Source organism: Nestor notabilis, unplaced genomic scaffold (assembly GCF_000696875.1).
Source record: "Nestor notabilis isolate BGI_N333 unplaced genomic scaffold, ASM69687v1 scaffold15937, whole genome shotgun sequence".
Lineage (NCBI taxonomy): Eukaryota > Metazoa > Chordata > Aves > Psittaciformes > Psittacidae > Nestor > Nestor notabilis.
Genome location: NW_009936186.1, coordinates 61,117 through 76,735, shown reverse-complemented (window position 1 = coordinate 76,735; position 15,619 = coordinate 61,117). Strand labels below are relative to the sequence as shown.

Genomic DNA, 15,619 nt, shown 5'->3' with positions numbered 1-15,619 from the left:
TTTTTAGATATCTCTAGTGCTGAGTGGAGTAGATGAATTAAAAAAAGGCAAGTTTTAAATGTCTTTGCAGTTGTTCCAGCTCTAACATTTGGATCATATTTTCAAATAGCCCAGAGCAGAGAGTGATTTATAGACCAAGGGAATTTGACTTCACTTGTCATTGTGCAGAGCCCACTGCAGAACTGGGGACCGCAGCAGGCATCAGGCTCGTTATCCAGCAGGTTGATGCAGACACTGCTTGTCTCTGCTGGCCTCTTACCATTGGGAGCGTATGAAAATATGGACGTGCTTCACAAGAGCTGAACCAAGCTCATTTAAAAAAACCCAGCAAAACAGGCAATTTGAACAAATTGTCCCATTCACCAGCTTACAGATGTTTCGTGTTGCTTGTACTGCAACGCAAACAATAGTTGTAAGGGAGCAAAGCCACCGCCTCGTGTCTGAGCAGCCAGCCCCTCCTCCTGCAGCAAATGATGCTGAGTTTGTGGCGTCTCCTTCTGCTGCCACGAAAATTGCTGTCATGTCACAGACTAAGCTCTGTGGCTTTGCTGCCAGATTAAGCAGGAGAAGCTAGACTGTGATTAGCAAAAACTCACCAGGAAAGCAGTGTGGAGGGTTTGAAGGTGAAGAGCTGTGGATAATAGGAATAGCTGTATCATGCTCAGCAGCGAGCTGAGCCGGGAGGTGCCACAGAGCTGGTAAAATGGAGCTGCAGGGAGATAGAAGATAAGCATCGTTGCTGTACTGATGCTGTGTCACAGCCAGGCACAAAACCCAGAAGCAAACGCATTGTATTGATGCAGTTGCATCAGTGCAGCAGTGATGGGTGGAGGAGAAATCACCTTGGCTCCCATCCTCCGCAGTGAATGCTGAGCAGTGGTATGGATGTACAGTGCCTTTCTGCACCTCCCACATCTACGAGAGCAGTTTTGTCTTTTTTTCCCCCTTGAATCTTGGCACCTAATGAATTGCTCAATTTATATGTTCAATATAATACCCCCTCTCTGTTTTGCCATGTTCCTGCTGTCTGTCCTTGGCAGGCTGGAGGGAAGAGTTGGGCTGGCAAATTCTTGTGCCAGGCAATGCGCTGAAAACTTGGTATGGAGCCCTTGAGGCTCAGCAGGCAGGGCATCCATGCCTGAGGCATCTGTTAGCTGGGTAGCAAGGTGGCAGCCGCCCTATAAAGGCACCTCCTGAGCTGAGTAATGAGCACACTGTTGTTTGCATTGTGAGAGCACCCAAAGGTCACCCAGGTGGCTGAGGGTACAGCTGAGAGCTAGGCAAAGAAAGCGTCTGCCTACAGGGGTTTACAGCTATGAAGGAGAAATATGGGCCAGTGCTGTGTGATTAATTCATGAGCTTCAGGTGACTTCTCCCTCTATTGCCCCTACTTTTTCCAGGGTGCTAGAGAGCACCTTCAGCCTGGAATATTGTCCAGGTAGAAGAGGACTTTGGTCCCTAGGTTTCCTGGACAATTGGCACTTGGTAAGAAAACTGCAAGCAGCCTATCTGACAGCAGGGCACCTAAATAATAAATGGCCCCAGACCAGACACATCTGGACTGTGTGCCTGGGGAGGCTAACCTGCTTCACAGACCCTGTGTGTGCCCAGATTTCTATCCAGCATTTCACTGCAGCAAGCACTAGTGACCTAAACCAGTGCAGCAGCACCCAGGCATCCATGGGTGGCAGTGGTGCAGGGTGGTAGCCACCGACCCTTTGCTTTCAGGCCAGGGCTGTGCCTTTCCCTGAAGCTTGTGCTTAGGCTATGGCAGGAAATGAATGCTCACATGCGACCAAGGGTTTGTGTGAAAGTTTATTTCATGAAGAATATAGCAAATATCTTGTCAACCTTAACCTGCGGCTTCCTGTCAGTTTTGTTTGTGTAATTCTTCCAGTGGGTTCATGGAAATGCCTCTGTACATGTAGGTACACACAAGCATGTGGTACCGCTGCTTTGCCTAAGGACAGGCCACCCTAGTCCAGAGCAGGGTGCATGGCAGTGACTGTGTGCCTACTGCTGCTGGGGTGCCCACATTGCACTGAAACCCCACCTGGGTTGCCTGTGCCCATCAGCACCACCTGTGTAAAGGCACTCTGTGCTCCTAGCTTGCAGCGATCCGTCCTACAGACACACTGGCAGCTTTAGCTGGTTGGGACAAGTTCCAACAAAGCCCTTTTACTTCTGAATTTGCTGATTTGCTGGGATGGAAATGTGTGCTGGAGGTGTTTCCACATCTATCAGATGCTGATGAACGCTGGGCAAGGCTCCATGGCACCCTCCCTCATGGCTTGGCAGACTACCTGGGGAGAACCAAGACTGCGGTTTATTTTGGCCAGCTTGTCTCCTGTGTTTCCCTTTCCTGGCTGGGGACAACCTTAGCCACAGGCCAGCTGAGGTGCAGGACATGCTCCCTTTTGCAACAGTTTTGAATGGGAAGGTGTCAAGAATTAGGTCATTTGAAGTATCCATAAAGTGCAGTTTTCTTTCTTCACCAGAATTTCTTAGACACTGAAATTTTGAATACGGTGAGGCTTTGTAGGTAAGCATTTAGTAATACTTTGTGAAGTGTAATTGTGGCTTCATTTAATGGGTAACTCATATAATAGAGTACTTTCTTGAAACTGTATTCGTATCATTTTTAGTTTCAGATTATTCTGCTACTAGTTTTGGCACTTATAAATGTACAAGTATATAAAAAAAATACAAAATCCTTATGTCTGCAGTTACTTTTCTGGGGCTGTACTACTGCTTGATTTTTTTTCTTCTGTCTTATTTTCATAGCTTATTACTTCTGCATCTATTTATCATGCATCTTCTGCTGTTTTAAAAGAAGTAAAATGTAAAGCATCTTGATGAACATGCAGATTTTTTGACTCATTAGCAGTGACAGATGCAACACTCTGGTAATGTTCCCTGCTCCTATCAATAGGCTCTTGCCTTTTGTAATTGGACAGTGTTAATGTTTAGGAAGGCAAATGAATGAGCTCAAAAAGAGCTCACAAGATGGTGGTCTCTGTGGTCAGCAGTGTAGTAAATCATCACGGTGAGGAGATGCAACTGCGAGCATCTGGCACAATAACTTATTACTGCTGATTCACAAGTCCTGCAACTACAGGTTGTAGTAGAGAGCCTGGGAAGAAAACAGGGAGCTTGCTCTGGCACATTCCAGACTGAGGACATGCATTCATCTCCATCCTTTAATGAGAGGGTAGCAACATCTGAGGCAGGTCATGGGGATATATTTCATTGTGCTTCTGTACCTTGGTCCCCTACAAAGTCATCTCGCTGCTGCAGCACATGGAGAAAAGCCTCAGACCACCTAAGTACATACTCTTTTGTCAAGTATTGTGTTTAAAATTTCTTTTACCCCTTCTTTCTCCCCTTCAAATACCTGTTTCTCCCTTTTTGCCTTTCTAGAATGATAGAGGCTTTGAACCTGCAAATTTTTTCAAGAACAAGCTAAAACGTAAATATGCAACATACACCTGAGAAGTTACACTGGCAAAAAGTTGTTGTAACACCCCTAGCTCTGCCTTAGCACTGTTTAACCAGTATGTTTTTAGAAGGTTTGTATCACTGTGCTGGTTTTATAGGTGAAGAAACATACCAACTTGTTTAATTGTTTTCTAAACTGGGAACTTGTGACGTGCGTGTGAATCATCGTATAATTAAACCAGGCATTGAGTCTGGAGTGAGGAGCGTAAAGATGGACAAAATGGAGATTCTGAGTTTATTGTGTGGTGTACCAAGGAAATAATTTACAATAAATGTTTTGGGGTTTTGTGTTGGTTTTGTTGTTTTTTTTTTTCCCAATATGTGTGTGAATAGGAAAAGAATGATCTGGCTGTTTTCGAGTTTTCCAACATCCAGAGTCACTTGGCAAAATTCTTTCTAAAAGTTTTATATACTTGTCGTGGTTTAACCCCATCCAGCAACTAAACCCCACACAGCTGCTTGCTCGCTTACCCCAGTGGGGTGGGGGGAGAGATTCGGAAAGGTAAAAGTGAGAAAACTTGTGGGTTGAGATAAAGGAAAATTTAATAACTGAAATATAATAATAATAATGATGTAATTAAAAGGCAAATAACAAATAGAGAAATAAAAGACAATAAAGACAAGTGATGCAAATGGAAATAATTGCTCACCAGCAACCAACCAATGCGAAGCCAGTCACCCAGCAGCAGCTCCCTCTAACCTGCCCTTTAATTTTATGTGCTGAGCATGACACCATATGGTATGGGATATCCCTTGGGTCAGTTGGGGTCGGCTGTCCCAGCTGTGTCCCCTCCCAACAAATTGTGTACCCCCAGACTGCTTGCTGGTGGTGTGGTGTGAAGAGCAGAAAAGGCCTTGACTCTCTGTGAGCACTGCTCAGCAATAATGAAAACATGCCTGAAGTATCCACACTGTTTCCAGCACAAGTCCAGAACACAGCCCATAGTAGCTACTATGAAGAAAATAAACTGTATCCCAGCCCATAACTAAAGTTATGCACTTTGCCTGTCTCTAAGGAGGTGGTAGGGTGCTGGCATTTTCAGTGTGACTTCTTCAATGGAAGAATTCAAACGTTGGTTCTCAGGAATATACAGTGGTAACATTTGCTTTGTATGAAATGTAGTTTTTGGAACCTGTGTAACCATTTGAGTAGAGACCAATGAAAACATGTGGTTATTGTGAACAGTGGCCCAGCGGCCTTGGTATTTGAACAGTTCATAGGAAAAAGTTTGCTTTCCAGCACTTCAGAGGCAGTAGCTCTCTGCTGTTTGTGTGATATTTCAGGTAACTTTTGAGGCCGCACTCCTGTCCTCCGGACCCGTGGAACCGCAGATTAGACAATTCATTCTTCATGTCCACTGGAAACTAGATTTTCTGCTGTTGGTCTGTAAAACAGTACAGGAGGCGCAAGCTGTGGGTCATGTCTCTTGGTCACCCCAGTGGAGTGGCTGAGTTGACCCTGCTGAGCTGATGTTGCTTAAAAGAGCTTCCCTGGGCAGGAATTTCTGCATTACAGGGCTCAGCATCCTCTCCAGACCTTATTCCTTCCCGCTTCAAGCTCTATTACTCTACTAGTGGTACCGAGAATCCCAGGTGAGCTCAGCATGGCCATTGCAGCATTGGGCAGTTTATTCTGGGGGCTTCTCTTCCCTTTTTGGCCTTCGTACAATAAGGTGGTCGTAAAAACGGGATGTAGCAGGATTTTAAGTGTTTCCATGTTCAATGAGTTCTGCTTTGAGGAAAAAAGACTGGGATGACCATGTGGCCTCACGTTCCAAAGGTCAGAAATAAACACTCAGTGAAACTGGTTTTCCTCTCCACTGTCCATGTAGCCACCTGAATCTTTGACGTAGACCTTTATATAGGGTAAATGCTTTGATAATAATGGCTTTCTATATAATATAGTTCAGCAGTAGAAGACCTATTTAGTATCATCAATACGTTATTATGTTTATTATTTCAACAAACCCATATTTCTTCTTTTTTTTCCTCCCAGAGTGACCGACTACTCATTAAAGGTGGAAGAATTATCAATGATGACCACTCCTTCTATGCAGACCTATACCTTGAAGATGGACTTATAAAGTTGGTTTTTTAAAATACTGAACCTTTTTTGCATGCCTGTTAGTATAGACAGCTCTGATTTCTTGATGATGCTGACCTGAAATCTTGCAGCCAGCTTCTGGGTTACATCTAGATGCGGGGCTGTAATAGAGGACTGTTTAATTATGAAATTCTGCCGTTTTATCTTTACTAAGATTAGATAAATAGAAAATGTCTTTACTGTAAGAAGGTATTTATTTTTCAAACAGTTCAATTCTAGTTTCTTCCAAACAGTCAAGGCAAGTAGGCTCTCTCAACATGAGAAGGAATGATAAGGGCAATGGGTATTTTTTGAGTTCATGTATGACAGAAGGCCCATTACAGGTTTTTTTCCCCCATACCTAACTCAGGCAAATGCAGCCATGCTCTAAAGGATTGTACGGCACAGAAATATGCCCTGTGTTACACAGTGCTAATGGGGACCTACTCCTGGTTAATACTAAAGCATCACAAGTTCTGTTCCCACAACATTGTTATACATTGCTCTTTTGTCCCGTATCTTGCTAGAAAAGATGCATCATCATAAATCTTAACACAATTAGAAAGAAAATATAAATGATTTATCAGGATATAGAATACAGGAACAGGGAAAGTATTCCTTAGGTGAAAAACATGAAACGTGTGTTCCTGATAGATAGCCTGGGAAACAGTAACAGAGAAGTCCAGGTACTCCACTGGTCCTGCCTTGGCTTAGTGGAGATGAGGGTCTCTAGTTTTATGAAGTTATGTAGTGTGTACAAGCACTCTGATGTACATAAGTTTTATGAAGTTATGTAGTGTGTACAAGCACTCTGATGTACATAAGGATCAAAGTCTTTTTCTTGACTCCTGAACATTTTCACTAGTGACCTAGCAAGTTTGGTCTCCAGAGGCTACAATTTAATGCACAGAAACATAGTTATGGTTATCTGGTAAATAATTAAATACCCACTTGTTTTCAGAGTTCCTTTTCTTAAGAATGTATAATCAGACTAAAAGTCCAATTCTTTATATATCTTTGGCTACTTACATTATTTATGATTCAGGTTATTAGAACAGGAAGAATTCTGAACACTTTTATCTGTGTGCCATCTCTCTCTTTCCAGTTGTAGTGTTATTTGCATTGCAGAAGTGGTAAAAGGAACATACTGTTTTAAGTGGAGAAGGCACAAAGTTTTGAATGTGTATCTTTTTCAATAGCAACAATAAACCAAGTTGTGCTCCCTTTGGCAGGTATTTTAGTTGAGTTTTCCTGTGCTTTCATTTGTTAAGATGCAAATTTCCTAGTAACGCTTACAAGCATCAGAACTGATTTAAGTAGGTGCATGAGATGCTGAGAGTCTGAAACTGCTGTGAATTTTGTGTCTTGATTCTAGAAATGAAGTGGTACTTGGTGGGCAGGTTAGCAATGCCAAGCTTTCAGCTGCCCTTGTTAAGTGCATAGGCTCCTGCTGGAACTCATGTGTGGATCCACACCTCCAAGAAATTATCTCCGCTGCCCAAGATATCTAGGATTAATAATGAATACATAGGAAAGATCTTAATTTTTAAAATGCCTTTATCTTTGCCCAAGGAGGCAAGTTTACTATTTAACACCCTGAGTTGTGCCTAGTTTCCTGGATTTAAATGACCTGAGATCTCTCTTTGTAAACTGTGTAAGAAGTCTTGCTCTGATGAAACAGCTCATTTGTAGGGCAGCCTGGTGTGGGCTTGGGTCCTAACTGTGTTCAGATTATGAATTCTGCAGTGTAGGAAAGTGCTGTGTTTTCTGGGATTGGTCTCTTTTAGTTTCTCCAGCTAGAACTGGCCATTGTGTCTGAATATTTAAAATTTTTGTTATATGTTGCTCAAGATTCTTTGGAGCAGGACCTTGAACCTCAGACATCCACATTTCAGCTGATGCCCTAACTCTCCACTGCAGATCCTGCTGGTAATACGAATTCTTTCCACAGAATGGAGCAAATACGAAACCACTCAGCCCAGAGTAGGCAATAGTGTCCTGGTTTTGCTAGCAGATAAAAGATCTGGGTTAATTTTCTTACTCTGCAGTGGAAACATTGGAAAATAGATAGTTGGGTTTCTTTTACAGACTAATGAAATTGATAGGTTCTTTTGACGCAGATCATCCTGCAGAGATGAATGTAGATATAACCTTGAATGTATTTGAAGATTAGCTATAGTTTGGAGGATGGTAGATGCTTTTTCCTGCCTATCAATGTTCAAATTGGCTCCCTAGGTACAAGGGAGCAGTGGTGCATGTGGATTTTTCCTAGCTGAAACTTAAACCCTGCAGCTGAGAGGCAGTTCTCTGGTATCTAAATAGCAATTTAGATATTTAGTAATTTAAATTGCCATTGGCATGTAAATAATATATTTTGCCTACATCTTTTACCCACATGAGGAAATGAGCCCTGGTCTCTGTAACAAGGGGCAGGTCACAGTCTGGTGTTTGTTGTCCTCTGCTCTGTCCCTACCAGGGGGAAGAAGGGTTGGGTGCAGGATAGGTGGCTGGGGACCGGGTCTCCAGAGCGGGGCAGGCGATGAGCCAAGTTAGAGGGAGTCTCAGATGCCTGAAAGAGATCCGGGCTTGATAATGACAGAAATAACTCCACAGAGTTCTGTGGGAGGTTTTCAGCTTTCTCAGGTTAAGCTTATGAAGAGGTGAAGCCTGCTGATTCCATTGTGCTTTAATCAGCTCATGTATGACAGAATTTACCAGCTTGATCAACTGAAGGTAGCATACAGCGTCAACTTTCTATGAGCCTGAGTCTTCTAGTTGCTGGTGCATCAAAAAGCCAATTCAGTCATTTACAGTGTCTGGAATAGTTATCTGTGCTATTGTGTTTTGTCACCCACAAGTAACTGAACCCCATTCTTATAATCATACACTTTGCATTAACAAGTGAGCAATTCAGGAATCCTGTCACATTACCTCTTATTCTGTGTTCTAGTAAGTCAGAATAAAAATAACCTTGAATGCCAGTGAAGATCAGCCTTCTCCCAGCCTTAATCTTGGTGCCAGGGCAAGAGATGAGACAGGCTCCTGACAGGTAATAGCACAGCATCAGCCGCAAAGGCCATTTCATTCCTTGTCACTTCAGCCTGGATGACTTCAGCCATTGCCAAATAAGCTGTTGCTTCTCACCTGTACACTGAAAATAATGAGCCATCAGTCATCAGAAAACTTGGGACTCTTAAGCTTCATTAGCGAATGTGTCTTCTTGAATAGGGAAGTGGTAGATCCTGATTGTGGAAGAAAATAAAAATGAATTTTCTATTTTTGTGAGGGTTTTCTTTAATGTTACCTTCAGAAGGTGTGGTAGTCTTTGGAGTGCCATTGCACCTTAGACATATTTAAAGGAGATTGGTCATAGAAAATATTTTTTCCTCAGTTCAGTTTTTGGCTGCACAAACACTGTACAAAGGTTGAAGATTGTTCTGATTAAAATCTTGGGAGTGGATTCAAGTAATGAAAGTTAGGGTAACACCATTACTATATGTGCGGCTACCTGACTTTATACAAGTGTGGAGTCTATGCGCTCCTGGGTTGGAGTCCCTTATGGTATGCTTCTGTTAATCAGATTTTAACAGCAGAGGAGCTTATTGCAACTTCTTTGCACAGTTGGATGTGCTGGGCTGCTGCTGGCTTTTGCACACGCAATTCCCTGTTTGTCATGGTATCATTAGTGCTCCTCACTGCTGTAAACAGGCTGTGACATGCTCCCAGTGCTATATGTGTTGATGACTATTAGGCGCCAGACATGGAGTTGTACAGCTTCAAGCCGTGATATCACCAGCGCTCACGAGTAAGCCCTTTTGGATTTGAGTGGCTGAGATCCCTGCTCAGGATGCTGGCGTGGGTTTGCTAACCAAACGGCTGTGCTTCCCTCCAGCCAAAACCCAGAGCACTAGGGGAGCCAAGCTGCTGGAGGTGACATTTTTGCATAGCATGTGAAACAAATTCTTGACCTCTAGGGGCTATTTATTAACTCTGGCGGTTTGGCCAAGTTCCAATGTGAATAATTATCCCTGATTTTTTCTCTGGTTTTAATTAACAGTTATATTCATTTTTGGTTCGGCTTGCTGCGATCGTCTGTTAATCAGTCACTGTGTTTTGCTCCGTAGGTGGGAGTTGCATTTTAATATGGGAGAAACAGATTCAGCAGCTCAGATGTCTGGGATATTTGTTTAGCTGTGGATAAATGTTATTTTATCCCAGACAAAAGGAAATTAAGGCAAGGACTGTGTGTCTGTAATATGAGATAAACTAATTGAACCTAAACTACCTTAAAGTTATCTCTAAGCCCAAATACATTATGGTGTAGCAGTGCAGAGACATGGCTCCCACACAGACCCATACCTTTTCCTGTTTGGCACCATGCAAATTAGACAATAAAAATGTCATGTGGCTTTGAAAGTTAAAGGTTAATTTACTCATTGTTGTGTTCATGAACACTAAAAGTATTATGATTGGAAGTATCTGGAATTTGCTTGCTATCAGCGTGGGGGACAGAGGAATATTTTTAATAGTAAAATAAAAAATATCCTGTTTTGAAGAACTGAAGGGAAAAAGATGGCAACAGTTAATCAATGTTTTTCCACACAGCTATGCAAAATGTTCCACTAAGTTTTAACTTGAAGAGGAGAATGAAGAATATCTGATGTGGTAGATTAAAGGTGTTGAGTCACTTAAATATGTATTCTTGTACCTTAGGATATTTAGATTTCTTTTTAAGGATAAATTTGCATTGCTTGGTTACAAAGTATTTATAACTCCTTTCTGATGTGCTTGTGCTTCTGCCATATATTTACAATTCCAGCTTGCAGTCATAGTTGATCTATGTTTTTCTGTTTTTATTTAAGAACTTAATACACAAAACCAGAGGTCCCAAGAGGACGTTCACTGTACATACTTGTAATTGTTTAAAGATAGGTATCATTAAAAAATAATCAATTTTTAATGCTGGTGCATTACAGCTTCTTTATTGGCCACTAAAGCAAAGTAACCTGACAGCCCAGCTAGGCAGGCTAGTGGATGCTTTGTTCTGCCAATGCTATGCAGGGTGGCCAGAGCGGGAGTTTGAACTTCACCTTTCCTTTGTGGTCCTTGTTCTTTCTCTATGGCCCTTAGGTTCCTCTCCCCTACATGCCTCAAATAGCTTCTGTCCCCTGTGCTTCTTTGTTTAAGTAAAATAATACTGGGTTTCCTTGCTGCCTAGGCAAATAGGAGAGAATCTGATTGTTCCTGGAGGAGTCAAGACCATAGAGGCTAATGGGCGCATGGTTATTCCGGGGGGAATAGATGTCAACACTTACCTACAAAAGCCCTGCCATGGGATGACTGCTGTTGATGACTTCTATCAAGGCACAAAAGCAGCGCTAGCAGGGGGCACCACCATGATCAGTGAGTACTAGCAGTACTAACTCTTCCTACTCCAGGCTGAAGCTTGTGTAGCACATGTGGGAATAGCTTCAGGATACTCTCCATACCATTTTTTAGGAGGTCTTCTGCAATGTGTCTTCAAATTTCTGTCCACTGTGTTGGAGATCTGTTCATCATTGTCACCCAGGGTTGGCCTGAAAATGAACCTATACTGTCCGAAAGAAACAGTGGCATGGGGAATTAGCTCTTGGCTTTTCCTCTGAAATACAGAACAAGCACTGAGGGATAATACACCTACTCTTGGGAGTTTTGCAAAATAATGTAATTAGTGCTGTAAGTAGTAGATGGCACAGAAAATCTGACAAAGATCTGCTGTTCCCACCTAGTGAGATTTCAGGGGCTTTGAAAATAACAAGATGCTTACTAATGAATTTGGATTTGGCACCAGGAATTGAGGAAGTCCTTACCAAAGATGTTCTGGAGGAACATCTTTCTTGATGGAAAGATGGAAGGGAGAAGTATTTCTAGTTGTTAAAGATCTTTCTTCTGTCTACCAGATGGCAGGACAAGATTTATCTCTTTCCTACAAGCAGTGGCTTGTCCCTTGGTTGTTCAGGTGATGTGAATTGTCTTAGCTTCCATGTGCAGAGGAGCTACCCAGTGGGGTTTTACTCCCACTGAATTAGGATGTGGCTTTTTTTGCTAAGTAGTGTTATCTATTACCTATGTTCTGCAGCGAGTATCAGATGAAAGTATCTCTGGCAAAAAGCACAAAATTCCTTGCTGTTCATCACTTTTGTTAGTAATTTTTTCAGTGTATGTTCTTCAGTTTAGGCTTCCTGTGCAGCCTTAGGTTTGCAAGTGCCACTGGTAAGCCCATTTTCCTTTGTTTCCGTACTTACTTTTGACCTAGCTCTGCAAAGGTAATTTTACATGCATAAGTAGTCATGTCTTTATTTTATGTCAGTAAGTACTGTGGTATCATCAGATGCAGAAAGGCTTGAGACAGTAAAGATGCACGGTTGCAGAGCACTCAGTCTGCCATATAGTGTGGCTGAGTGTGTGTGCTCTGCATCACCTCTGTTCAGACTTTTGACTGGATTGCCAATTCTGGCTTCTGAGAAAACATTCAACATCTGCATCGATGTATTAATTGGGCAGAGTGGGCCAATTCAGTGACTACAATGCTTAGTGTGAAATACATTAAAATGGACACATCAGACAATAAATACAGGTAAGTCCAGAACTTGTGGTCTTACAAAACAGTAAAGGGAAAAACAGTTTCCTAAATTCTGAGGTGTTTGCCTCTCCCACTGTTTGTCTACTGATGCTGCACCAAGCAGGTTGCTAGACTCAGCCTTAGAATAGGCTGTCCATAAAGTCTGCTATATGTGAGGCAGCAGGACCTAGCTTAATGTTCCTTACAATCTGCATACAGACTTCCTCCAAAGCTGCTGTTTTGGCCAAGATGCTGGAAAGCTTTTTACAGGCACTGAGGGAACCTAACAGTGTGCGTGCTGTCCAGGGGATGGACACTGAATCTCTTTTTCAGTTGACCACGTGCTTCCAGAACCAGGATCGAGTTTACTGACCTCCTTTGAGAAGTGGCATGAGGCAGCTGACACCAAATCTTGTTGTGATTACTCTCTCCATGTGGACATCAGCAGCTGGTATGATGGGATTCGGGAAGAGCTGGAAATACTGGTGCAAGACAAAGGTTAGTGAGCGAAAATTAGTAGTAGGTTTTGTTTTTATTGAAATACCATGTAGAGATGGAATTTTGAAGTATTTTAACGAATGCATCATCTGGAACAGAGATGCATAGGTGCTGGTTATGCTGCCCAAGGTTCTATACTACCTTGAACTTTTGTATTCACTTCTTGGTGTGTAAAATGGACCTAAAACTTTGTGCACTGGTGCTGTTTAGCAGCAAAGCCGATGGAGGAAGTAGGTTTACCCCAATATTGGCATGGAAAATTAAGATGTGTATGTTGTCATATACAAATGCACCACTTTATGGTTGCTTGCACACGTGGAAATAGGCTCAGACATTGCATACTTAGGTTTTATTTTAAGGTAAAACTTACAGAGATCAGCATTTAGGGTAATCAGCCCAGTCATCTTAGATCCTCTATTTTGTGAATGGAGAGGATGAGGCATTTGTAGTGGTTCAGATTTTAACTAGACTGGAATCAACCCATTTAGCTGCCTCAAATTAAGCCAAATATTTAAGGCAGATATATCTGAGAGACTGTCATCACAGGCTGGATCTCATTTCTCAGCAGTGGCTTAGGGTAACTTACTTGCCAAGACTAGATATTTTTCATAAAACATGCCTATATTTTTAAAAGAGGTTCACATTATTAGAGAAAAGAGATGCTAAAGTTAGGTACCCAACATGGAAAAAATGTCCTGATTTTCTGAAGTGCTTGGTCTCCTGTGGCTTTCCCTGATGTTACTAGAAGACATTTTATTTCAGGACTTAAGGAAAAACAGGTCACTTATTTAGGAATCTATTTAAGGTACTTAAGAGGCCTTAATAGGTCTGCTGTCATGTGAGATGCTGTAGGTTACCCTACCTGGATTCCAGCTACCACTTCAGAATAGCACAGATAAAGTGTCTCATAACTCCTTGTTATACATGCCAGCTCAGTGTGGCAGTCTCATATATGGAAGGCATCATGGTGGCACCAGATACCTATGTGTGGACAACTGAATCTAGCCTTCTGAAAATCCTAGTTTGGGTGTAGTTCCTTGAAATTTAGCCTGGTGGCATGCATTTTCTTTCCAGAAACATATTTTTTTTCAAATATTTTTCACTTGATACTTTCCTTGAAAATGTACATTAATAAGTAAGATATTAATTAGGAATGGCCCTTGTTGTTGGGAAGTCTAAGTAGTATGCGTATGCAACATCCTTTGTAAGGTGTTGTGCTAGTGATGACTTTGATTTGTAAGTTTCTCTGTATAGAGATATGTACAGTCTAAGTAGAATAACAAAGCAAAATCCTATTTTTGAGTGAGCAGTGGTTCACTGAGATACTATGGAGGTACATTCACCTAGAGGAGTTTTTCATGTATTGCAGCACGCTAACAGTACATGTGCTGTATAATTAGATTTTAGGCAACAAAATACTTCAATCAGCAAGATTACACATAATTTAGAGAAACTGCAGTTGGTCTTTATAATGTAGGTGATTTTTACAAGGTGATGACATCTGTCAGCACTGATGGTGACAAATCTGGGCTGTTTCCCTGTTATCAGTGTTAACATGGAGATGCTGCTGTGCATTAGCTGACTGTACTCTCCTACAAGTATACTGTGCCTTGCTTCGATGGTTAGATACTATTTTCCAGAGCTCCTGGATCACAGATGGCTCAGCACTCCCAGATTTGCCTGAGGGTTTACATTAAAAGCCTTGTGCAGATAGTTAGGGTAATTGTTTTCTCCAACTATGAAAAAGTGAGTTTTCAGTATAAATCTGACCTGCCTTTCAGCCTTCAGGGGAAGCAGAAATCTGTCCATTGATTCCTGAACCAGGATGTGTGATGGGGCCTGTGGTGGCCTCTTTGGTGGCAATAGCATTAGGAGGTCACCTTTGTTCTCACGATGCTGCAGTCAAAGTGAATTACTCTCATGTGTTAGGAGGCACAAGGTACAGGCAAGTATGAAAGCACAAGCACAATAGGAAATATTTCAGCATGGGAAGGGCTTTCAAATTAATGGATGATATCTGCTGATAATTGGAAACATTTGAGCCAGCTGGTGCAAATAGACTTGATGTCAATGGAGTGACACTGGTTTTCTTCAGCTGGGAATCTGGACTGAATTTGTTCTTGGCTGATTGTCTGATGGATGAGTTAGCCGAGTAACAGGGCTCAGCTAATCGCGTTTCAGTGCTGCACGTGCCTAATACGATCTTGGCATGAGTAATGGGAGTCCACAGAGCTGCTGTTGAGATGCCTTGTTATGAGGTATAATTGAATAACTGATCAGTTTTAAATCAATACGAACTTAATCTAAGGAGGCACAGGCTTTGGAAGGGCCTGGAGATTTTGTAGAACCAAATGTTGATCATAAAGACTCAGGCTTGTAGTATTTCAGCAGTTAATTTGGGACTGGGCTTCTCAGTATATGCAAAGGAACAACAGCCTGAAATGTGCTCCCAGGTGCCTCACTTGTTCCTTTATTTGTCACTGTTCAAAAAGCCCTCTAGCACCATCTGAAATTTGGAGAGGATCCTGTTGAGTGCTCCTGGTGCAAGAGCAAGCACGACATTAACAAAAGAATGTAGTATGTAACAAATGTTAAGCATAAGGTCAATAGGCCATGGAACTTGTCTTTTGAAAAGCCACATATTTCCAATGAGTAGATCAAGACACCAGACCAAGGCATTAGGCAAAGAGTCTGATCTTGGATCCTGTATATGTAAATTGATGTTATTGTATCTTGGTATCTTGTAGCAGTACTGTCTTTGCAAAGCAGGATGGTTCAAACCATCTCTCCTGTTAGCTGTAAAGGCAGCCTATGTGATGCCCTTCTATTTCTCATGTATCTGATGTGGTACCTGAGGGCATGGATGTGCATTTATAGGAGATGTGCATAGATAGGAGAACCCTGCTTCTGCATTGTGGGAGCTGCCAGTAAGGGACAGG

The 15,619-nt window shown here is 42.1% G+C and overlaps 1 protein-coding gene across 1 annotated transcript in view; it reads left to right on the top strand.

The window, feature by feature from the left end:
• Nucleotides 1-373: 373 nt before the first annotated feature.
• Nucleotides 374-15,619, top strand: part of CRMP1 (collapsin response mediator protein 1) — a 38,689-nt gene continuing 23,443 nt past the window's right edge. Inside the window, 6 exon segments of the mRNA XM_010018213.1 lie at nt 374-615; nt 1,401-1,485; nt 5,015-5,091; nt 5,404-5,583; nt 10,800-10,984; nt 12,516-12,680. Coding sequence (XP_010016515.1) covers nt 374-615; nt 1,401-1,485; nt 5,015-5,091; nt 5,404-5,583; nt 10,800-10,984; nt 12,516-12,680 — 934 coding nt within the window.